Source organism: Oryctolagus cuniculus, chromosome 13 (assembly GCF_964237555.1).
Source record: "Oryctolagus cuniculus chromosome 13, mOryCun1.1, whole genome shotgun sequence".
Taxonomy (NCBI): Eukaryota; Metazoa; Chordata; class Mammalia; order Lagomorpha; family Leporidae; genus Oryctolagus; species Oryctolagus cuniculus.
This window is the reverse complement of record NC_091444.1, coordinates 77619310-77642861: the sequence shown is the minus strand read 5'-3', so window position 1 is coordinate 77642861 and position 23552 is coordinate 77619310. Positions and strand designations below refer to the sequence as shown.

The window sequence follows — 23552 nt, the reverse complement described above, 5'->3', positions numbered from 1 at the left end:
AATACATTCTAATATATAATATAACATATAATATAAATTTCCCAAGTATAGCTTTTGGATTACAGTGGCTTTTCCCCCCCATAACTTCCCTCCCACCCGCAACCCTCATTGTGTCAAAAGTATTCTTAACTTTAAAAAGTCTGCACTAATAAATGTGTTTTCCAGTTTTAAGCTCTTGTGTTCAGAGCTTAGAACATTTCTGGCCACAAAGAATTAACAGCTGGTTTTTGAAAAGTATCATTTTCTGATTGGCTGTTGCTGATTTCTGGAAAATACTGAATTTTTAAACTGATTTTGTATCTTTCCACCTTACCGAAATCTGAGCAGTTCTAGTACCTTAACCATCCTGGGTCTTCTAAGTATACAATTAAATTGTTCAGACAAAATTGTTATTCTGTTTTCACTTTTCCAATAGTCATACAACTTATCTCTGCAGCCAGTTTTATAGAATCATCAATAATGTAGGTCCTTTTTAAAGTTTATTGGAATGAAAAAATCCAGATACCATTAGGTCTTTGGTGGTGGGGGTTGGGGGGACAAGAGGTAGATTTAAGAAAACAGAGACAAAAGACAAAGTGAACAGCTCAGATATTAGTAATTTGGTATAATGTAGTACTGGCAAAACAGAGAAAACTTTATACATGTCTGCAATAGTTTCAACCAATAGTAGATGATGTAGGCAGCCAACAGCAAATAAAGATGACATGAAGTATTCAAACTCAACCAATATCATCTGGTTAGTAGTGACCAGGTAACTGTTATATTTTAGTGGATTTGAGGTCCATTAGCATCCAGGTCTCCCACGTTGGTACAGGGGCCCAAGCACTTGGACCATCTTCTGCTGCTTTCCCAAGTGCATTAGCAGGGAGCTGGATTAGAAGTGCAGCACCTGGGACGCCAATATGGGATGCCAGCGTTGCAGGCATCTTTGCAGGCGGCTTCTTAACCCATTACATCACAATGTCAGCCCCTCCATTATTTCAACTGATACATTTCTGTCATTCATGCTCTTATAACTCCCATTCCAGCAAAACCACTTTGTGGTCCCCTGAACACAGCACACTGTTTCACACATTCCCTGCACCAGATGGCCTCTCCTGCCTCCCCTTCCAAAAGGCAATGACTTGGCATGTCTGAGAAGCTCCTATGGCCTTCATGGCTGGCTAATGGCTCCAGGGAACCTGCCATCTGCTATTTGATTGGCAACTGAATGCCCAAAATAAAGCAACAAAATGCAGTCAATACTTCCCAACTAGAAACTTAATCCATGTTGTAGACAAACCCACCTCCTGGATCAAGAGAGAGCAGAGCAAGGCTTTTGCTTCTTCTTGTAATCAAAGACAAGTCACAAGGTTGGATGGCCTACTGGACTTCACCTGTAGGCTGTTAGTAGGCCACCGGTGCAGCCAATTCTGCGTTTTAACGTAGTTGATTTGTTGGTGTTTTAAAGGCATGCTGGAGGGTGTGAGGAGACAAGTAGATGCAGGTGAGCAGTCAGAATGCCTGTAGTCATGCCTTGCAATTCAGTGGAGGGGCTGGCACTGTGGTGTAGTAGGTTAAGCCTCTGCCTGCAGTGCCAGCATCCCATATAGGTGCTGGTTCTAGTCCCGGCTGCTCCACTTCTGATGCAGCTCTCTGCTATGGCCTGGGAAAGCAATAGAAAATGGCCCAAATGCTTGGAACCCTGCAGCCGCGTGGGAGACCTGGAGAAAGATCCTGCCTCCTGGCTTCAGATCAGCCCAGCTCCAGCTCCAGCTATTGCAGCCAACTGAGGAGTGAACCAGCTGATGGAAGACCTCTTCCTGTCTCTCCCTCTCTCTGTAACTCTACCTCTCAAACAAATAAATAAATCTTAAAAAAAAAATAAAGTCATTAGAGTTGAAGGGAGTTGCCAATAGGGAAGCAATGACTCCTGGGACATGAGGCCAAAGGGGAAGTGGAATTGATGAGGATGCTGGAGGTTCTAGCTTCAGTGACTCTGACAATAGGAACAGGAGAGTCATCGAGAGAAAGGGACAGGAAGAGAAACAGAACTGTGTATTTGTTTCTAACTTTTTATTGCAAGATCCTTAGATTCACACGTTGTCTTCTTTGTCCCAACTTCTTCCGGGTACCTTTTGTATTTGCTATTTAAAAGAATTTCTTAAAAGTAGCAGTGACAGTTTTTACAAGGCAGAAATGAGAACAGTGAACAATCAAAGACTTTCCTGTGGCTCCAGTCCCATCATCCTGAGCCGTATGCTGTGGGCAACTCAATCACTCTGAGCGTCAGTCTCCTGGGATGGGAAATGGGGATGACAACCTCCATCTTCCAGGGTAATCGTGGATATCATCATTGGGGGTAACAAATACCATGCAGCAGCAGGGCTGAGCAATCACAGTGATTATTATACAAAGAACCCCAGATAGAGAACCCGGGGCCTCTGCCTTCTGAATCAAAACCACCACATCACACAGACATGCCCCTGCACCTAGACAGTTTAGACATGGCTCCACCACTAAGTGAGAGACAGTCAAGGACAGAGGGGGTGAAAAACCCACTCTCTTCCTGGAGGCTGTGATTTTCTGTGATGGAGAAGCATTGGCCTGGGGCTCAGGGGACCTGCCTGTGATCCCAGGATTGCTGCAAACGTGAGAAACGACCACAGCTTGTTCCCTTTTCTATGCTCTTCCAGTTTCAGCTCCTGTGAGCCTCTTCAAAGGGATATTCACTGTGTTCTATGGTGTGTTACTTTGCACTCAAACCATAACATCTTACAAAGGAGGCAACATTTGACAGTGTAGTGGCAGTTCTTATTGGATCTGGCACAGAAGATAAATGACTTTAGGGTAAAAATGAGTTCATGTCTTTACCAGGTGACCAAGCTCTTCTTATTTTTTTTTAAACTTTTATTTAATGAATATAAATTTCCAAAGTACAGCTTATGGTTTACAATGGCTTCCCCCCCCATAACTTCCCTCCCACCCACAACCCTCCCCTTTCCCGTTCCCTCTCCCCTTCCATTCACATCAAGATTCATTTTCATTTCTCTTATATACAGAAGATCAGTTTAGCATATATTAAGTAAAGATTTCAACAGTTTGCACCCACATAGAAACACAAAGTGAAGAATACTGTTTGAGTACTAGTTATAGCATTAAATCACACTGTACAGCACATTAAGGACAGAGATCCTACATGAGGAGTAAGTGCACAGTGACTCCTGTTGTTGACTTAACAATTTGACACTCTTGTTTATAGCATCAGTAATCTCCTTAGGCTCTTGTCATGAGTTGCCAAGGCTATGGAAGCCTTTTGAGTTCACCGACTCTTATTATATTTAGACAAGGTCATTCTTCTTATTTTTTTTAAAAAAAGATTTATTTATTTATTTGAAAGCCAGAGTTACAGAGAGGTAGAGTTAGAGAGAGAGAGAGAGGTCTTCTATCTGCTGGTTCACTCCCTAGATGGCTGCAATGACCAGAGCTGTGCTGACCAGAAGCCAGGATCCAGGAGCTTCTTCTGGGTCTTCCCACATGGGTGCAGAGGCCCAAGCACTTGGGCCATCTTCTTGTGCTTTCCCAGATCATAGAAGAGAGCTGGATGGGAAGTGGAGCAGCCAGGACTCGAACTGGTGCCCACATGGGATGCCGGCACTGCAGGTGACAGCTTTACCCACTATGCCACAGTGACGGCCCCCCAAGCTCTTAATGTAGTCACTTTTTTGTCTTCTAGTAAATTTAGGTTGGTAAATCCCCCATGTAGAAATTTCCACACTTCGCCAGTTATTCTAGTTTTTGTTCCTGATATCTATTTTCCAAGTGGCAAAGAGCAGAGGCACAACGCTGAAGCCATTTACCCAGAGCTGGCTGGGCTCTGGGTAAAACAGCTTGACCTTGATTCACTTACAAAGCAGTCTTAGCTCAGGCTCAGTCCACATCCTTTTGAAGCCTCTTCCTTTTCTGTGCCAACAAGGGCCAGATGAGTTCTCTCTTGTTTTGAACATCAGAGGAAAAACAACAACAAAATCATCACGGAGCCCACAAACGTTTTTCACCCACCCACCTTCCCTCCAGCCAACAGAGTTTCATTGCGCCCTGTTAGGTACTGAGTCAAGTGCCTGGGCACAAAGCACTCTGCTGTGCAGATTCAGCAGTAACTGAGGGCCCCAGTTCCCCATGCACTAAAGTGCTCTCAGGTCCTTAAGAAGGGGACAGACACAGAAAGAGGATGATGAGCCACCAGGGCTTCATTCTGTCTTAACCTTTTCTCCTCTAAACCTGGGCTCCAATTGGCTTTGCCTTCATCTGTACCGGGAACTCCTGGGAGGCAACCAATCTACAAATTCACCAAAGGGAAGAGGCACCTGTGATGACAATTCAGGGACAGAGATGGAGGTGGGGGGTGCGAAGGATAGGAACACGGGGGATCCTGCCTGTGGCTTTCAACTGACCACAGGCAAACTCGGACATGAGATGTGAGACAAGAGCTTGGTTTAATTCTCTCCTAGTGCAAGCCCCAGGCAGAGAGGCCCTTGGCATGTTCAGGGTTAATAATAACTGCTGACTGACTGTTTTTCCCTCTGCCCACATAAAAGGTGCACAAGCTATAAGGCAAGGCCACATCAATGGCCTGTCTGTGGTAGGACTCTCCTGCTGGGGGCCCCACCACTGAAGCTCTGAGCATTTACCCTGCTATCTCTCATCTCCAAGTCAGTTATGCCAAGCTTTCCTGCAGCCCGTAGGCACCAGACACTTCAATACTCTCAAAAAAGGAAATGACAAAGCAATCAGAGATTTTCTGAAGAGTAATGATAGCTAAACAGTGAATAGAAGAACACTGCAACAGGAATATTTACGCATCATGAACTATGAGAATATTCAAGGAGGAGGAGGCAAGAGGAAATTTTTTTTTGACAGGCAGAGTGGACAGTGAGAGAGAGAGACAGAGAGAAAGGTCTTCCTTTGCCATTGGTTCACCCCCCAATGGCCACCGCAGCCAGCGCGCTGTGGCCGGTGCATCGCGCTGATCCGATGGCAGGAGCCAGGTACTTATCCTGGTCTCCCATGGGGTGCAGGGCCCAAGCACTTGGGCCATCCTCCACTGCACTCCCTGGCCACAGCAGAGGGCTGGCCTGGAAGAGGGGCAACCGGGACAGAATCCGGCGCCCCGACCGGCACTAGAACCCGGTGTGCCGGCGCCGCTAGGTGGAGGACTAGCCTAGTGAGCCGCGGCGCCGGTGCAAGAGGAAATTTTTTTAAAAAGATTTATTTATTTGGAAGGCTGAATTACAGAGAGAGAGAGAAAGAGAGAGAGAGATCTTCCATTGTTAGTTCACTCCTCAAATGGCCATAAAGGCCAGGGGTGAGCCAGGCCGAAGCCAGGAGCCAGGAACTTCATCCAGGTCTCCCACATGGGCACGGGGGTCCAAGCACTTGGACCATCTTCTGCTACTTTCCCAAATGCATTAGCAGGGATCTGGATGGGAGGTGGAGCAGCCAGGACTCGAACTGGTGCCCATATGGGATGCTGGCAAGGCAGATAGTGGCTCAACCCACTATGCCACAGTGTTGGCCTCAAGAAGAGATTTTTTTAAAGGCAAAATACGGAGGATTTTATAAGATGTTTTTGGTTGGAGATTTTGTACAGCTGTTGATGTCATGACACTACGCTGAGAAGGGCTGAAAGACATCCCAGCTTTCTCCCAATCAGACTGAAGAGAAACAGCTGCAGGGCCTCCTATCCCACACATTCTTCCACTTTCGATCTCTGGAACACTCTTGGCGAGGCCTCTCAGGGAAAAGGAGTATAGCCAGTTCTTTACAGGTTACTCAGCTCCAGACCCGGAAGCATCAATGTTTCTAGATTTCAGGAAAGATTCTTTTATACATGGGAAGTCTGTAGGAGTAGAACTTTCTGAAATTTCCCCTTGTCCCCAGATGACCTCAGACACTCAGGATAATTTATGACTCTGTACATTTCCATGGCCTTATTTAGAGAAACACACCATCATATACTGGAAGAGTTTCTAAGGACACAAATTTGTCTCAAGGACAATTCATCTGCCTTTTTATTATTTGAAAGATTTATCTGTTTATTTGAAAAGCAGAGTGACAGAGAGAGACAGACAGACAGACAGGATTTTTCCATCCCGTAGTTCATGCCCCAAATGCCCGCAACAGCCAGGGCTGGGCCAGGTCAAAGCGAGGAACCAGGATCTCCATCCAGGCCTCCCTAGCCCCAAGCACTTAGGCTATCATCTGCTGCTTCCCCAGGTACACTAGCAAGAAGCTGATCCATCCCAGGCATTCAAATATGGGATGCAGACATGTCTTCATCTACTGGGCCACATCTGTCCCCAACTGCCCCTTTTCAAATGTGTATGCTTAGAAACTTTCTTGGTTAGTAGTTGAGAGACAAATTTCCAAATGCATCTGAGGTCAAAGCTTGACTATTTGTGCCAATAACCAGTGACCAGAGAATTGTTAATTATACTTCTCATTGATTTTTCTAGATGAAAAATTACTTATAAAAATGTATGGAACTGAAATATATGGATCTGATGAACTTTGGTAAACATGTGTACCTACTTAAGCAATGTTGTCATCACCTTCCTGCCTCCCTCCAATCACTCACAAAGAAATGAGAAGCAGGGACAGGCTCTGTGGACAGCAGGTTCAGCTACCACCTGAGATACCTGCACCCCATGTTGGAGTGCCTGATTCCAGACCTAGCTTAAGTAACTGCTTCCAGTATACAGAATTAACTATGTGTGATTTCTGTAGATTGAGCTTACTAAACTTACTAAGTTTTAGTAGCCATTTTGTAGAAGTAATTTTATATAAAACAGCCATCTTTGAACAATGTTCCTTATCTTGAAAGATACTTTCTGACATTAGTAATTCACAATAGTTTTTACTGATTATCTTTGCATAACATATCTTTTTCTATCCTCTTACTGCTAACCTATCATTGTCTTTGCATTTGTAGTGTGCTTTCTTTTTTATTTTATTTTATTTTTTGACAGGCAGAGTTGACAGTGAGAGAGAGAGACAGAGAGAAAGGTCTTCCTTTTGCCATTGGTTCACCCTCCAATGGCCGCCGAGGCCAGCGCACTGCGGCCCGCGCACCGTGCTGATCCGATGGCAGGAGCCAGGTACTTACCCTGGTCTCCCATGGGGTGCAGGGCCCAAGCACTTGTGCCATCCTCCACTGTACTCCCTGGCCACAGCAGAGAGCTGGCCTGGAAGAGGGGCCTGGAAGAGGGGCAACCGGGACAGAATCTGGTGCCCTGACCGGGATTAGAACCCGGTGTGCCAGCGCCGCACTAGGATTAGCCTAGTGAGCTGCGGCGCTGGCTGTAGTGTGCTTTCTTGTAGACAGCAATGTAGTTGAGGCCTGCTGTTTTATCCAATCTGAAGTTTCTTTCACTTTATATTTTTTGTCCATTAGTGTTTAGTTGTAACTACTGGTATAGTTGCCTTCTACCATCTTGCTATCTGTTTCCTACTCTTCTCATTTGCATTTTTGTTACTTTCTTTCAAGTAACCAAAAAAAAAAGTTAATGCTCTATTTTAATGCTCACTTAATACTCTATTTCTATTGCCCTTTTAGCTGTATTTTGCAATACTATTTGGTGGTTTCTCTAGGCTATTCAGAATATATTCTTTATAGTCAAATTGTACCATTTCATGATATAAAAACTCAAGACAGTAAAATTCCATTCACTCCAGTATATATAACTTTACTGTCTTGAGTAACAGTTGTTATATATATTTTACATTTACATATGCAATAACTCATTATACAATATTATTTATTTTAAACCATCATCTTTCAAACCAGGATCTCCAGGAAAATATGGTCTTTTCATTTTTGTAAATATGTAAAAATATTCTTCATCCTTTCCTATAGGTCTGTGTTTCTAGCTTGTATGGTTTCCCTCTAGCCTGGAGAATTTCCTTTAAGAGTTTCTTTTAATCTATACAAAACGCAGATTCACTGGTGACAGATTCTTTCAGATTTCGTTTATCTGAAATCATTATTTTCACTCTCACTTTTGAACAATATTTTCTCTGTGTAGATTCTAGGTTCACAAGTCTTTTTCCTTCTGAATATGATGTATCATTATTTTCTGGTTTCTCTTGCTTCTGTTGAGAAGCCGGCTGTAACTCATCATAGTCCCTTGCACGTGTCACTTTCCTCTCTGATCTGGTTTTCAGAATCTTGGCTATGCGGTGTCTAGGAGTGGTTTTCTTTACACTTATCTTGCAGAGCATCGTGGGTCTGTAAATCAATGTTTGTCCTAAGAATTTGGAAATTTGGGGCCTTGTTCTTTCAAATGTTTTTTTCTTCTCATGATATCTCTCCTCTCCCTTTGGAATTTCTATTAAATTTATATTAGACTATTATGTGACATTATCCCATGGGCCACTAAGGATCTTTTCAACTTTTTAAAAAAACCTTTTCCCTGTATTCATCAGCTTGGATAAGCTCGACTGAGATTTGTCATCAAGCTATAGTCAAGCTAATTTTTTTTTTTTTTTTTTTTGGACAGGCAGAGTGGACAGAGAAAGAGAGAGAGACAGAGAGAAAGGTCTTCCTTTGCCGTTGGTTCACCCTCCAATGGCCACGGTGGCAGGCGCGCTGCGGCGGGCGCACCGCGCTGATCCAATGGCAGGAGCCAGGTACTTATCCTGGTCTCCCATGGGGTGCAGGGCCCAAGGACTTGGGCCATCCTCCACTGCACTCCCTGGCCACAGCAGAGAGCTGGCCTGGAAGAGGGGCAACCAGGACAGAATCCGGCGCCCCGACCGAGACTAGAACCCGGTGTGCCGGCGCTGAAAGGCGGAGGATTAAAGCTCATTTTTAAACACTATACATTTTGTTCTAGAATTTTCATTTGGTTATTTTAATAGTCTTCAATTCTCTATGGAGCTTATTGGTTCACTCATTATGACCGTTTTCCCTGTAGATTAGCTGTTAGCCATTTTTTTCTAAAAGGGCCAGAGTAAATATTTTAGATGAGGAAGCTCTGTATTCTCTGTGGCAACTACTCAGCTCTGCCATTATAGCAGAAATGTCTACGAATGGTCATGACTTTGTTTATAAGAATGAATGGCAGGCCGGCGCTGCGGCTCACTAGGTTAATCCTCCGCTTTTCGGTGCCAGCACTCCGGGTTCTAGTCCCGGTCGGGGCGCCAGGTTCTGTCCCGGTTGCCCCTCTTCCAGGCCAGCTCTCTGCTGTGGCCAGGGAGTGCAGTGGAGGATGGCCCAAGCACTTGGGCCCTGCACCCCACGGGAGACCAGGAGAAGCACCTGGCTCCTGCCATCAGATCAGCGCGGTGTGCCGGCCGCGGCAGCCATTGGAGGGTGAACCAACGGCAAAGGAAGACCTTTCTCTCTCTGTCTCTCTCTCACTGTCCACTCTGCCTGTCAAAAAATATATATATATATTAAAAAAAAAAAAGAATAAATGGCGGCCGGCGCCGTGGCTCAATAGGCTAATCCTCCACCTTGCGGTGCCAGCACGCCGGGTTCTAGTCCTGGTCGGGGCACCGGATTCTGTCCCGGTTGCCCCTCTTCCAGTCCAGCTCTCTGCTATGGCCCGGGAGTGCAGTGGAGGATGGCCCAAGTCCTTGGGCCCTGTACCGCATGGGAAACGAGGAAAAGCACCTGGCTCCTGGCTTCAGATCAGCGCGATGCGCCGGCCGCAGTGCGCCGGCCGCGGTGGCCATTGGAGGGTGAACCAACGGCAAAGGAAGACCTTTCTCTCTGTCTCTCTCTCACTGTCACTCTGCCTGTCCAAAAAAAATAAAAATAAAAATAAATAAATGGCAGCTTGGGGCTGGAGTCGTGGTGCAGTGGATGAAGCTACCGCCTGTGAAGCCAACATCCTATATATGAGCGTCAGTTCAAGTTCTGGCTGCTCTACTTCCAATCCATCTCCCTGCTAATGTGTCTGGGAAAGCAGTGGAAGGTGGACCCAGTGCCTTAGTCCCTGCCACCCAAGTGTGAGAAGAGACCCAGCTGGAGCTCCAGGCTCCTGGCTTTGGCCTGGCCCAACCCTCACCCTTGCGGCCATTTGGGGAGTGCAACAGTGGATGGAAGTCCTTTCTCTTCCTCAGTTTTTAATTCTGCTTTTCAAACAAATGAAAAATTTTTAAAAAACATATAAATAAATGTCAGCCTCTCTGCAGGCTCTGGTTTGCTGCCCCTTGTTTTACATCATTGAGCACAACGACTTTAAACTCCTTTCTTGGTAATTCTGAATCCTGGAGGATTTTTGGGTCTGTTAATATTGACTGTGTTTTTAGGTAGGAAGTATTTTTCTGTTTCTTCATGTGTCTAGAAATTTTTTATAACTTGCTCAGTATTATGAATTATACATTAGAGAGTGTCACAGAGAATTTGGATTGTGGTGTCCTTTGAGAGTCAAGGGCTTTGTTTTTGTTTTTAAAAGATTTCTTTATTTATTTGAAAGTCAGACTTACACAGAGAGAGGAGAGGCAGATAGAGAGAGAGAGAGAGGAAGAGAGAGAGAGAGAAAGGTTTTCCATCTGCTGGTTCACTTCCCAGTTGGCAGCAATGGCCGGAGTGGTGCCGATCTAAAGCCAGGAGCCAGGAGCTTCTTCTGGGTCTTCCCACATGAGTGCAGGGGCCCAAGCACTTGGGCCGTCTTTACTGCTTTCCCAGGCCACAGCAGAGGGCTAGATCAGAAGTGGAGCAGCCGGGACTCAAATGGCGCCCACATGGGATGCCCGCACTGCAGGTGAGGGCTTTACCCGCTACGCTACAGCACTGGCCCCCAAGCTCTTAATGTAGTCACTTCTTTGTCTTCTAGGAAAGGTTGGTAAATCCCTCATCTATAAATTTCCACACTTCGTCAGTTATTCTAGTTTTCATTCCTGGTGTCTAGCAGAGAGCTGGATCCATAGAGGAGTAGCCAGGACTTAAACCGGCGCCTGTATGGGATGCCGGCACTGCAGGCGGAAGCTTTAGCCACTATGCCACAGCACCAGCCCTCGAGGGGCTTAATTTTGTTTTAGGAGGCACTTAAATGCCTGGTGCATCATTTTGTCTGTCTGGCTTGGTTTTGTTTTTCTACAGGCAGATCTGCTCTGGATCTGAAATTCATCTTAAGAATGTCTTTTCCACTGGAGCGGGATGAGAAAATCTGTAGTGCCCCAGGTCATGTGCGCATTCTGTAATTGAAGTTTGGTGTGACTATTTTTCTGTCAACCCCTACCATGGGCCATCCGTGCTCAGTCTCACTGAGTCCTGCCCTGTTTGTGTTCAGCCCCGCTCTTGCCACAGAACCTGAGTTGGTCTTCCATGCTCTCTATGGGGCCTGCTTTGTGCTATGTTCCCCTTTCCAGAGCTCCTCGCTGCAAATGTCAGTCCTTGCCGGTCAGTAGACCACCAGTTTGCTTGGGATTTACTTCAGTGCTGCACGGGAGGGAAATTCCCTAGGAAGAAAGCCGTGACCACTGTGAGCTCATGTCATGCTTTCTCTCCTCCCAGACGTAGCTCTTGTTGACCTGTTGTTCCATAGCTGCACACATTTTGTCTGGTAGAGGTGTTTCCAGCAGACAGACAAGTTTGTGCCCAGTTACTCTGTCATGGCTAGAAGCAAAAGTCCTCATTGGTTTTTCTCATTATTATTATTATCCAAATCTTGGTTTAGCAACAGATTAACCTTCTGGCACTTAAAACATTTGTTGGTGTTAATATAAGTAGCAGCAAATTGTACTGATAATGCAGGCAGCAGGCAGAGAGAGAGAGAGAGAGAGAATGATGACCTTTTCCAAGAGTTAAATGTTAAGGTAAACTTGAGCCTAGTCTCTCTCTGAATTTCCATTTTCTTTTTCCGACAATGAAAAATAATGAAGGCAGAAAAACCAGCAGTTACTATATACCTATATTTGCCAGGCACTCTGCAACTTACCCTAGTATGCTATCTCACCATCAAATCTGTAAAATTATGATAATTACACCCGTTTTACAGAAAAGGAAACTGCCCCCAGGAGGAGTGAAAACAATAAGGCTTCGTAGCTAGTAAGCTGATAAAGCAAGAATCTAGAAACCCATCTTTCCTCCCCTCGTCACCATTCTGCCTTTCCTGCCTTATAATGATTATCAGAATTTACTGAATCTTCCTGTTACCTGTTCTACTGTAATTGCTGGCCCCCTGGACTCATTCAAATTGCTTTTGTTCGGCCCCTTCTTGGTTAGAGCGGGCCAAGCTGTCCAAGTCCTACCCACCTTCGGTTCTTGGCGGGAAATCAGGAGAGTGCTGAGCTGCTCGATATGGGTTGTCTCCATGGCTGAGAAGCTGCTGGGCGGGTCAAAGGGCACAGAGAAGCTTCCCTCCGACAAAAAGATGTTCCCATGGATGGCATGCTCACTGCTGGCGGCTTGTGTTCTCCCAGCTTTTCCTGCCCTGCCTCCCCCATCCATGTGATTAGGAGGGAGAGACATTTATAGACAGACATGCATGTGCTCAGCCCCTTGCTGGGTAAGGTACTGCCCCCCCCCCCCCGGACTCTGCCAGCTAGAAGACCACCACCAGATGAGGTGCCAGATTTTATACCCTTAGAATAATGTGCCTAAATAAATGTTTTCCTTTGTCAAGTTAGCCTGCCCCGAGTATTTCACTAGAGTAGGGAAAAGCTGACGTCTGTGGTCATCCTGGTATGACAAGGCAGCTGGTGGACTCAGAGGCCAGCAGGTGGGTGGGAAACACACATTTGCTACTTTCAGATATTGAGCAAAAGCACTTTATGTACATTTCTCAAATGTGGTACAGAATCATTCGTTAGCGAATGCCTGGCAATCCTTATTTCTGAAAAGCATTTTACACACACACTTTTCTTCCCTCACATGAATTTCCACAGCGTCCCTCAGATTCCTGGTGCTCATCTCTCCCTATGCTTGTGCGACAGGAAGCACACGCAGAAGAAAAGCTCACTGCTTTGTGCACACATTTGATTTGAGCTGTTCTGTACGTGGTAGAGGAACTTGGTTTGAACTAAACTTTTGAGCCACCTCTGACACAAAGGTTTCCAAAGAAAGACCATTAGCAGACTCAGTTCTTTTCTAGGAAAAGTAGCGCGTATACAAATTCACTTTAGAAATGAAGACATATGCGATTATGTTGCTCCGCGACGAGACCCGTACCTGTGTGACTGGGACTTCCCAAACTCTCGACATGCCTCTCTTTCCTTCGCAGACTTCTGTGACGATCCGCCACAGCTCAGCAAAGCCACCTTCAGGGCCCTCGCCTACAAGATCGGCACCATGCTAACCTGTGACTGCGAGGCTGGCTTCCGCCGAGTTAAATACGGGTCATCCTACATGCTTTGTACAGGAAACTCCAGCCACTCTTTCTGGGACAACAAATGTCAATGCACAAGCAATTGTAAGTCATTCCTTTTGTCATGGCCTGAGGAAAGGGAACCTGCTGTGAAGACGGAGGCAGAGTCCAGCTTTCATTCACTCCGTCCTACAGGCAAATAGTAGCCTGTTCAGTCTACAGAGTACGTGGTTTCAGTGGTTTCTAGAATATTCACCCATCAAACAAATATTTAATGAGTGTCTACCAGTTCTAACAATGGTTCTAGGCACTGGGGATATAATCAGCCACGCCCTCAGTGAATTTAAATTTCCTTTGGGGTATAGTTGGGGGTGGGGGTGATGGACATTGCACTGAACAGTTAAAAACAACTCTAGCTCACAATATTATGAATGTATTTAATGTCATGGAGTTGTACACTTAATATGGTAAATTTTTTGTTATACATATTATATAAAAATATTTCATGAGAAATATTCTTCATGGAAGAATCTTCACTTCCCATAAAGCTGAACATACTCTCTTGTAGGCTTATTTGTTTCCTGATTCCTAAAGCTCACACATCATTTTGGGTTGAGGGAAGGCAACATTGTCAAGGAAAGTATTGCCAGTCCAGTGTCAGGAACCAGCGTCCAGAGCACCAGGAATGTCCCCCAAGAGACTGGGATACTGGGTGTGGAGGGATGAGGAGAATGAGGAGCCCACAGGTAGATCAGACTGTTATTGGGTAATACTACAAATCAGCCTCAGGGAGAAAGAGAAGGTTATTCTCATTGAATCTTTTCATTTCTGGACATCAAAACATAGCTTGAGAGTCTGGTGGTTGGCTGGCACTGTGGCTCAATAGGCTAATCCTCCGCCTTGCGGCTCCAGCACACCAGGTTCTAGTCCCGGTCGGGTGCCAGATTCTGTCCCCATTGCCCCTCTTCCAGGCCAGCTGTCTGCTGTGGCCCGGGAGTGCAGTGGAGGATGGCCCACGTGTTTGGGCCCTACACCCGCATGGGAGACCAGGAGAAGCACCTGGCTCCTGGCTTTGGATAAGCGCGGAGTGCTGAGGGTGAACCAATGGCAAGAGAAGACCTTTCTCTCTGTCTCTCTCTCTCTGACTGTCCACTCTGCCTGTCAAAAAAAAAAAAAAAAAAAAAAAAAAGAGAGAGAGAGAGAGAGTCTGGTGGCTCCCCAAATCACATATGGACTAAGTCCCCCAAACTACATCGGTACTGGTGAAGAAAGCTGAGATGGCAGAGCCATTGCTGGAGCGTTTGCTGGAGCCTGGCCTCCCTGAAGTGCAAGTTGAAGTCAAAGTCCCGCAGAATGCTCCCTAAGCCTAAGTTGATCTGGTCACGTGACTTCTGCTGTTGAACATGGTTCCTCTAGCTCCAAAGCCTGCCTTACACAGCTCTTTTCCCATCCACTCTGTGATTTTAGAATGCAAACAGTGTTGGGCTCATTCATCTTTTTTTTTTTTTTAATTTGACAGAATTATAGACAGTGAGAGAGAGACAGAAAGAAAGCTCCTCCCTCCGTCAGTTCATTCCCAAAATGGACGCTATGGCCGACACTGCGCCGATCCAAAGCCAGGAGCCAGGTGCCTCTTCCTGGTCTCCCACGCAGGTGCAGGGGCCCAAGCACTTGGGCCATCCTTCACTGCCTTCCCGGGCCACAGCAGAGAGCTGGACTGGAAGAGGAGCAGCCGGGACTAGAACCCGGTGCCCATATGGGATGCCGGTGCTGCAGGCGGAGGATTAACCAAGTGAGCCATGGGGCCGGCCCCCTCATTCATCTTCTTATCCCTTAACTCTACGGATGGTGTCAGCTGGCATGTCTCAGTGTCATGTGTTCCCCCAATCTATGTCTGGAGACTAAAGTTTGAACCCCATGGCTCTGTTAAAGCACCTCACTGTTGTTCCCCACCCCCAGGGAGCCCTTCCTTTATTCTAAGCTGGGATTCTGAGCCCACCCCCCAGGGGTGCTCACACGCAGGCCATCCATCTACTCCACCATAGAGGCAGGTGTTACAGAAGTTCTCTTTAAGATTGCTTCTTTCTATCTTCGAGAGTTCTGAACTGCTTTAGGAGAGCACAGGATTCAGAACTCCTAACTACCGTCACACATGCACACACAACATTGACAGAACTGAGGGCAAGAAAGAAGTCCCTTTAGATGAGACACACATAGAAAAGATCTCCCACCAGAAAATGGGTTCATTTCTTTCAGAAATGTGTAGTAGACCATGTCATCGAGCACATGAAAGCAGAGAGGCCAGGGCTGCCCGGCCAGGTCTGGTAGGCATCACCCAAGGGGAGGGCTCACCCACAGTTTACCTTTGTACCCTAGCACCCGGGCATTGCCGGGCACATGGCAGGCACTAGAAGGGTTTTCTTGCTGAGTAAATGAATGGTGTCTTCTATTTGAAGCGTTTGTGAAGCTATTTCATCCCACACAGCTCTTAGGAACCCAGAAAACGTTACAACTCAACCTGAAGAACAGACAGAAGGAAAAACCACAGAAATGCAAAGTCAAATGGAGCCTGAGGACCACGTGGACCTTCCAGGTAAGAGGTGACTTGCAACAGCTGTCCTCTGACTGACTCCTGGGAGCCAACCCTTCCCTTGCACCTGCGTGATGGTGCTCCCCAAGGAGAAAAGTCTGTGCCCCGCATGCACAGCCATGTGCGTTTCCTTCTCTTCTCAGAGATCTTGTGGACAAGAACTACTGCTGTTTGCTCAGAAACTCAAACCACAGTTAAAGCACCCAACCTGGGCTCTGCTTTGGGAACTGTCTAAATAGTACTCAACTATTCAATTTAATTCAAAAGCATGTGTTGGGATTATGTGCCAGGCACTGCCAACCAAAATGCAAGCATGTACAGGACAGCCATCCCCAACCTCAAGGAAATCCTTGCTATTTTCATCCTAAGTATGATGACAAGTTACAAATAAAACAATGTATGATAAAGTATTTTTTTTTAACAGGATGGGGCTGTAAAATGGGCTGGTGGTTCTTCAAACTCCAGACAAGCACCTCCTCGTTAACAGAGTGTACATGATTGCCCACAGCTTGTCCAAATGAAAGATGCTACAGTTAAGTCACAACGTTAGGAAGTATCAGAGCCTGCTAGGAAAGCCTGACCTTTTGGAGGAACCAGATGACCTTAGAAGAACCCCATAGTCCTTGCTAATTTTAGAATCTTATGAGTAGCGTTATCATTTCATATATAATTTCATTTGAACCTCACAACCCAATGAGTCAGGAGAAGGGAGGATTAGTTCAAGTCACTAAAGCAACCAAGACACAGAGAAGTTTAAAGACTCATGTAATAGGGGATGGGTGTTTAGCCTAGCAATTAAGACACCACTTGGGGCCGGTGCTGCGGCTCACTAGGCTAATCCTCCACCTTGCGGCGCCGGCACACCAGGTTCTAGTCCCGGTCGGGGCACCGGATTCTGTCCCGGTTGCCCCTCTTCCAGGCCAGCTCTCTGCTGTGGCCCGGGAGTGCAGTGGAGGATGGCCGAAGTACTTGGGCCCTGCACCCCATGGGAGACCAGGAGAAGCACCTGGCTCCTGCCATTGGATCAGCGCAGTGCGCCGGCTGCAGTGCGCCGGCCGCGGCGGCCATTGGAGGGTGAACCAAAGGCAAAGGAAGACCTTTCTCTCTGTCTCTCTCTCTCACTGTCCACTCTGCCTATCAAAAAATAAAAAATAAAAATAAAAAAAGACACCACTTGGGATGCCCATGTCCCATATTTGAGTGCCTAGGTTTCAGTCCTGGTTCAATCACCCCTCCCCAAACCTGGAAATTAAGTAAATTAATAAATAAATCTATAAATAAACTAACACATAATAGGACTGGAGTAAGACTTCAGTCCTCTTGAATTAGATGAGGGATATTTCTACATATTACTTATTTTGATATAGTTTGCATTCATTTACAATTTCTTTTATTTAAAAAAATTTAGGGGCATTGTTGCATCATCATGTTTTTATCGCTTTCCCCTCCAACGTTGTCCTGGAATGGTGTTTGTGTTGCTGTCTCCTCCAGCTTACCCACCCACAATTACCAAAAGGTTTTTGAAGAGCTCAGCTTGTTGTCCTTACTCAAGAGATCAAAAGCTAGTTCTGGCCGAGGGATATTTCGCCAATTGCCTTAGTTTGGACGCTTTCATGTGAAAGAAGCAAATCCAGTTCAAACACAGTTCAGGCAGTCACAGATGGTGACTATAAAACAACACTTTTTACTGTGAGATGAAAACACAAGAGCACTCATTCTCTCAAGGTGCTGCATGGCAGAAGACAGCTCGGCGTGTGCACTCCAGCTTCCTGCTCGTGCAGGTTACTGGTAGAGATCATGCTGGGTGCCCAGGGCGGCAGAGAGTCTGGAAGTACAATTTCACAATCAGTTTCACAGCCTGAGCCTGGAGGGTACATGCAGTTCCACAGGTGCAGACAGGGCCAGAGGTTAGAGAATATTGAGAGTAAGTCGGAACAGAACATGATCTCTGAGGTCAAGATCAGTCAGGGCCTGGGTTGTAGTCAGGAGGAGTGGAACATTACTGGGCATGGGGGATTTTCGGAGGTTTTGACAGGGCTCCTGGGGACCCAGCTTACTCATGGACCATGCACCATTCCTAGCAAGAAGCTGCCTTGGTTCACTCACAAGGCCTTCCGAATTCTCTTCCCGCCTCCCAGGTCACTGCAAGGAGCCTCCACCTTGGGAACATGAAGCTAAGAAGAGAATTTATCATTTTGTCGTGGGGCAGACAGTTCACTACCAGTGCGTCCAAGGATTCAGGGCCCTCCAGAGGCATCCTGCTGTGAGTGTCTGCAAAATGGCCTGTGAAAAAACAAGCTGGACCCTGCCCCTGCTCACCTGTGCAGAGGAAAGCCAGCACCATCAATTTCCAGGTAGGTGGGCTCCTTCTTGGGTCCACTATGTTGTTGTTCTCCATGGAGCTGACCAGGATAGGCTCGCTGACTCTACCTGCTATGTGACCTTGGGCAAGCCACTTGACCTCCTGGACCTCAGTTTTGTTCCTGTTACAAGCAAACAGATGGGGGACCAGTGTTGTGGCATAGTTGCTTTAAGCCACTTCCTGTGACACCGACCTCCCATATGGAGAACCAGCTGCTCCAATTCTGACCCAAGGCCCTGCTAATGTGCCTGGGAAAGCAGCGGGAGATGGCCTAAGTCCTTGGGCCCCTGCACCCACATCAGATCCAGAAAAATCTCTAGTCTCCTGGCTTCAGATTGGTCCAGCTCCGGCCACTGCGACCATGTGGGGAATGAACCAGCAGATGGAAGATTCCTCTCTCTCTCTCTCTCTCTGTAACTCAACTTTTCAAATAAATTTTTTAAAAAAATCTAAAAACCAAAGCAAGGCAAAAAAAGGTGGATAAACCCTAAGGTCCCTTCACTTAAGGACCCCTGTACCCAAGGGGGACAGTAGGAGACAGAAGAGGAAGAAAGACCTCTTGAGTGCTCCAGAGCACCCTGGATGCTGCCTCAAAGCACCAATGCGCTACCCCTTTCCTTGCTGATCCTGAAATTTCACTACTTCCTTAAGCTACCAAAAGAGGAAGTCTAGCCACCCACCCACTTGTGTCTTCCGTCTACCAGTGTGTGTTGTAAATCTATCATTTTTATGGTGCTCTGTGGCTATCATGCTCCTTCCCCTTGTATGATTCCCTACCTGTACACTCATAAAAATGTGCAGGGAAGGAGCCTACTCAAGTATGTGTACACAATCATGCTCTTGCACCCATGCAACCCACCCAGGCTATCTTCTGCTATCAGCATTCTGAAATCTTATTTCTACAATCAGAGTTGCTCACCCTGAGCCCTAAGTCCCTTTTTCCTTGCCCTCCCCTCCATTTCCCATGCCCTGTGAGTTCCTCTTGGGTTCTCTGGGCTGTAGTTCCTTCCCCAGAGCTGGCCCACCATGAGCCACATGGATTGTCCAGGTGTGCCAATCCCTTCGTTTGTCAGAGGCTGAAAAGGCAGGGCCCTGAGGTCACTAACCACAGCCAGGAGGCATGGAGAACCGCACAGACAGAAAAGGCTATCCCTCTGTGTGTTTCTACTTCATTTGGTGGTTCAAAGCTATCGTTTGCTTTATTTTCATGTACTCAAAATGCAGCGTGAGAAAGAGATATCTATTGTCTGCTGGTTCACTCCCCAAATACTTGCAATAGCCAGGGCTGGGCCAGACTGAAGCCAAGTGCTAGGTATTCCATCCGCATCTCCCCCAGGGGTGGCAGGGACCCATATACTTGAGCCATTATCTGCTGCTTCCCAAGGGCATTCGTAGGAAACTGGATCAGAAGCAGAGGTGCCAGAACTCAATGCCCGCACTCTTATGGGATGCAGCTGTCCCAAGCAGCAGCTTACCCTGCTGAGCCACAGTGTTTGCATTATCATGACCCATTTTCAAGTCGCAGATGGGATCCAGGACTGAGTTCAGGATGCCTAGGGTAAGAAAGAGTTGCTCGGTGTCACGAACAGCCAGGGCCAGGGTTAGAATTCCCTCTCACCTGCTCTGCTGAGGCTACTCAACCACTTCCTACTGGTCCTGAGGTAGAATGTGTGGTGTGGTCTCCCAAAGATATACCCAAACTAGGGTTGATGCTTCAGCAGGTGTACCTGGAGCCGTCTGTGGAGGACAGGCTGGGGAAGAAGGGAGACTCCCGTCTCCCCATTTGGCTCCATAAGCATCACTTACTCTCTTGTAGGTGAAGAAGAGCCTCAAGCAAGCATGGATGCCCCTCCTGAGAGCAAGACTTCCTGCCCTGTCACCACCACAGGTGCATGAGAGTTTCCATGGAGACAGACACGCAGCCATTCAAGCCTCCTCGGGAAAGGGCACACGTCTGGCTGCAGGCCTCTGCAGCAGATGGGCGGTACAGGGCGGATGAGCCAACTCCACCAGCATCCCCTCTCCTCCAGAGCAGGGGCTTGGCACTCATCAACCCACATGCCCCAAAGCCAGAGTCCGAAGGACAAAACACAGGGCCAAGACCGGCCGCTGCTGACACAGCAATGTAACACTGGCCCTGTTCCCCTCTCCTCTCACATCTCTTCCACCTGTCCCCAAGTTTCCCATCCGCTGAGAAGGCATCACTCTCTCCAGCCTCCTCTGGTCCCATATTTGGCATACATTGAGAGTATTTCTCGCCCTTCTCTTTGCCACAGATTTTCAGAAACATACAGAAGTGGCCACCACCGTGGAGACGTTCCTATTCACAGAGGAGTATCAGATAGCAGGTGAGTGGGCTCGCTTGCCTTGTGGACAAACTGACAAGTGCCAGGTGGGCTTCAGTGACTGCCTTCTTAATGCTCATACTATCGAAGGGGCAAAGATGAATCCAGAGAACAACGTTATCAAAATGCCATGAATCACTTCTAGGGTGCTGCGAGCTGAGTCTCAAACCAGCCCCAGCCCATCCTCCATGAGCTGACCTTCAAGGACAGCATTCTACGGCTGAGAGAGGGGAGTGAGGCCGGGCAGGAGGAGGAGTGGAGAGGAGAGGCAGTAGAACCCGCCAGCGAGAAAACATGCTCCACCAGCACTGTGTGTTTCCTTGGGGGGAGGGAGAATCAGGCTTTGAGGCTACATCTGCCTGAATCAATAAGTAAGTGACTCCAGGACCCCAGCAAGGCAGTATTTAGAAACCAAGAATGTATTTAGGGATGTGAATGCATTTAGCATCATCTTCATACTTCCACATGTCTTTACCAGACACAGGCCTCCCCAAGGAGAGCCCTAGCTTCTACACCTTCCTGCATTCCTGGTCTCAGTCTGCTCCCCCAGAAAGAACAGTACCTCTTGAGGAGAGGCACTATCTCTTCTCTCTTTTTTTTTTTTAAAGATTTTTATTTATTTATTTGAGAGATAGAGTTACAGTGAGAGGGAGAGACAGAGAGAAAGGTCTTCCTTCCGTTGGTTCACTCCCCAAATGGCTGCAATGGCTGGAACTGTGCCGATCCAAAACCAGGAGCCAGGTGCTTCTTCCTGGTCTCCCATGCAGGTGCAGGGGCCCAAGGACTTGGGCCATCTTCTACTGATTTCCCAGGCCATAGCAGAGAACTGGATGGGAAGAGGAGCAGCCGGGACTAGAACCAGCGCCCATATAGGATGCCAGCACCGCAGGCGGAGGATTAGCCTACTGTGCCATGGCACCAGCCCCATATCTCTTCTCTTTAGTCAAAGGCCAGCCTTGCACACATCCCTCAGCCCTGTCCTGCTTCGTTGAGCCTCCCAAATAGCTCCTCTGCAGAGCCTGCAGTGTCTCCCTCAGCAGGAAGCCCTCGCTCACCTAGGGGGCTTGCCCCGCCTGCTCTGTGGACCAGCGCCAGGTGGCCGCCATGCCCAGGCACCCCTTTGCTGAACTCCCTCTCTGTCGACAGTGGCCGGCTGTGTATTCCTGCTCATCAGTGTCCTCCTTCTGAGCGCGCTCAGCTGGCGGCGGAAATGGTGAGTCGGACGTGATCAGGGAAGCCCTGGGAGGAAGAGTAGAACCATTTCATAGCAGAGGCAGGTTCTTGTTGAGAAAGGCCAGTTCCTGCCTCCCTTTAAGAGTAGATTGTGAAACTCACTACATCACTCTCTTAACTCCAGGGAATCTCCTATCCCTGCCAGGTTGGATTAACCTCCACAGTCAGATGCTGAGAAGACAGGGATCCAGCCCCATAAAACCGAAGCCCTTCTCCTTTAGTCTACCTAGCCAAAGAGGAAGAAAAATGAGATGTCTTCCAACTTGACTCTGGTCATCAGGCCACAATGTACTCCTGATTTTCCTTATGTGAATGGAAAAGTACAAATTCTTGCAATGCAAATCCTGAGCCCCCCCAGGGATTTCGTGTTAGGGATTACCCCTAACGCTGGCAGTTCAGCCACTTATGTAAAGTGTGGTTTCAGGATTACCTGAGATGAAGTCTGTGAGTGCCCAACATACTATCACAGGCACACAAAAGTTCTTAGAGCTTCTCTTTTGTTCAAGTTGAACAGCTGACGGGCCTTAATTTGGTAGCTCAAAGACCAGTTGTCGTGAGACACAGAGAGCAAGGCTTTCTGGAGGGGTGATAGCTCAGAATCTATGTTGGAAATAAAGACCTCTCCGAAGGTATAGGAGTTCCACAAGGTCTTCCAGAATTCCAGTCTTCAAGAACACTCAAACTTAAGTCTCAAAACGACAAGGAGCTTGTCTAGAATCTTGTCTCTTTGAATCATCTGATTGCGCCCTCTTTTGGCCAAACAGAAATCCTGCATTTGAATCACTAAAAGTTCATTTCTTAGTCAGAGATTTGGGGTTTTTTTAAATTTGCTTTTGTTTGTTTGTAATTTTGAGCAGTTACTAGGAGCCAGGGATGTGCTATAGCAGCTAAATTTTCAAGAACATTATTAACCAGTTTTAAAGCACGGTTATCAATAAAAGTATATGAACTTACAATTAAATAAGTTATATTAAAACACAGGCAAAGATACACAATACTAATCACTTCCTAATTATTTCACCACATTTTACTATAACCTTTGTTCTCAGGATTATGTACATCTGTGATATGTGTTCACATATTATGGAAATAGTCTGTGCTGGTCCAGCTACAAATTGGTAGCTGGAAACTGGGAATGGGTAGAGAATTTATAAATCTATAAAGTGAAATTGTTATAAATTTATAAAGTGAAAATAGGCAGCTGATTGCAGAGAGCTGGCTGCTAAACATTACCAGCACGCCTCTGCTTGGAGCCTGGCTCTACGGGAGCTCTGAGCAAGGTAGGAAGTATCCAGATGTTTCTGTGAGCTAAGAAAGGATTGGGAAGACTCTAAGGCCACACTGGCCAACACAGCAACACTAGCCACAGATAACACTTAAGCTTAAACTTAAATAAATTAAATGCCATTAGAAATTTAGTTCCATGGGTGCACTAATCAGATTTCAAATGTTCACAAGCTACCCGTGGCTGCCTTAGCAGACAACACAAATTTCCACGATCCCACAAAGTTCTACAGGACAGTAGGAGTCTTCAGCTCAGGCAAATCACTCAACACCATCCATTGCCGTTACTATTCCCATTCGGCAGCTCTAGTCCTTCGTAGAGTTAGAAGAAGCTTACAGAACACCTGCTAAGTGCCAAGCATTGCAACTGGGCCCAAAGATGAACGCAACATGCTCTTAGGAGCTTACAGATTAGTGGAAATGGGGAAAGAAAAAGAACAACT

The 23552-nt window shown here is 46.9% G+C and overlaps 1 protein-coding gene across 1 annotated transcript in view; it reads left to right on the top strand.

The window, feature by feature from the left end:
• Positions 1 to 23552, top strand: part of LOC127487073 (interleukin-2 receptor subunit alpha) — a 46444-nt gene that overhangs the window by 19996 nt on the left and 2896 nt on the right. The window contains exons 2-7 of the mRNA XM_070055803.1: positions 13212 to 13400; positions 15781 to 15888; positions 18024 to 18239; positions 20064 to 20135; positions 20524 to 20595; positions 21739 to 21805. Coding sequence (XP_069911904.1) covers positions 13212 to 13400; positions 15781 to 15888; positions 18024 to 18239; positions 20064 to 20135; positions 20524 to 20595; positions 21739 to 21805 — 724 coding nt within the window. The remainder of the gene's footprint in view (positions 1 to 13211; positions 13401 to 15780; positions 15889 to 18023; positions 18240 to 20063; positions 20136 to 20523; positions 20596 to 21738; positions 21806 to 23552) is intronic.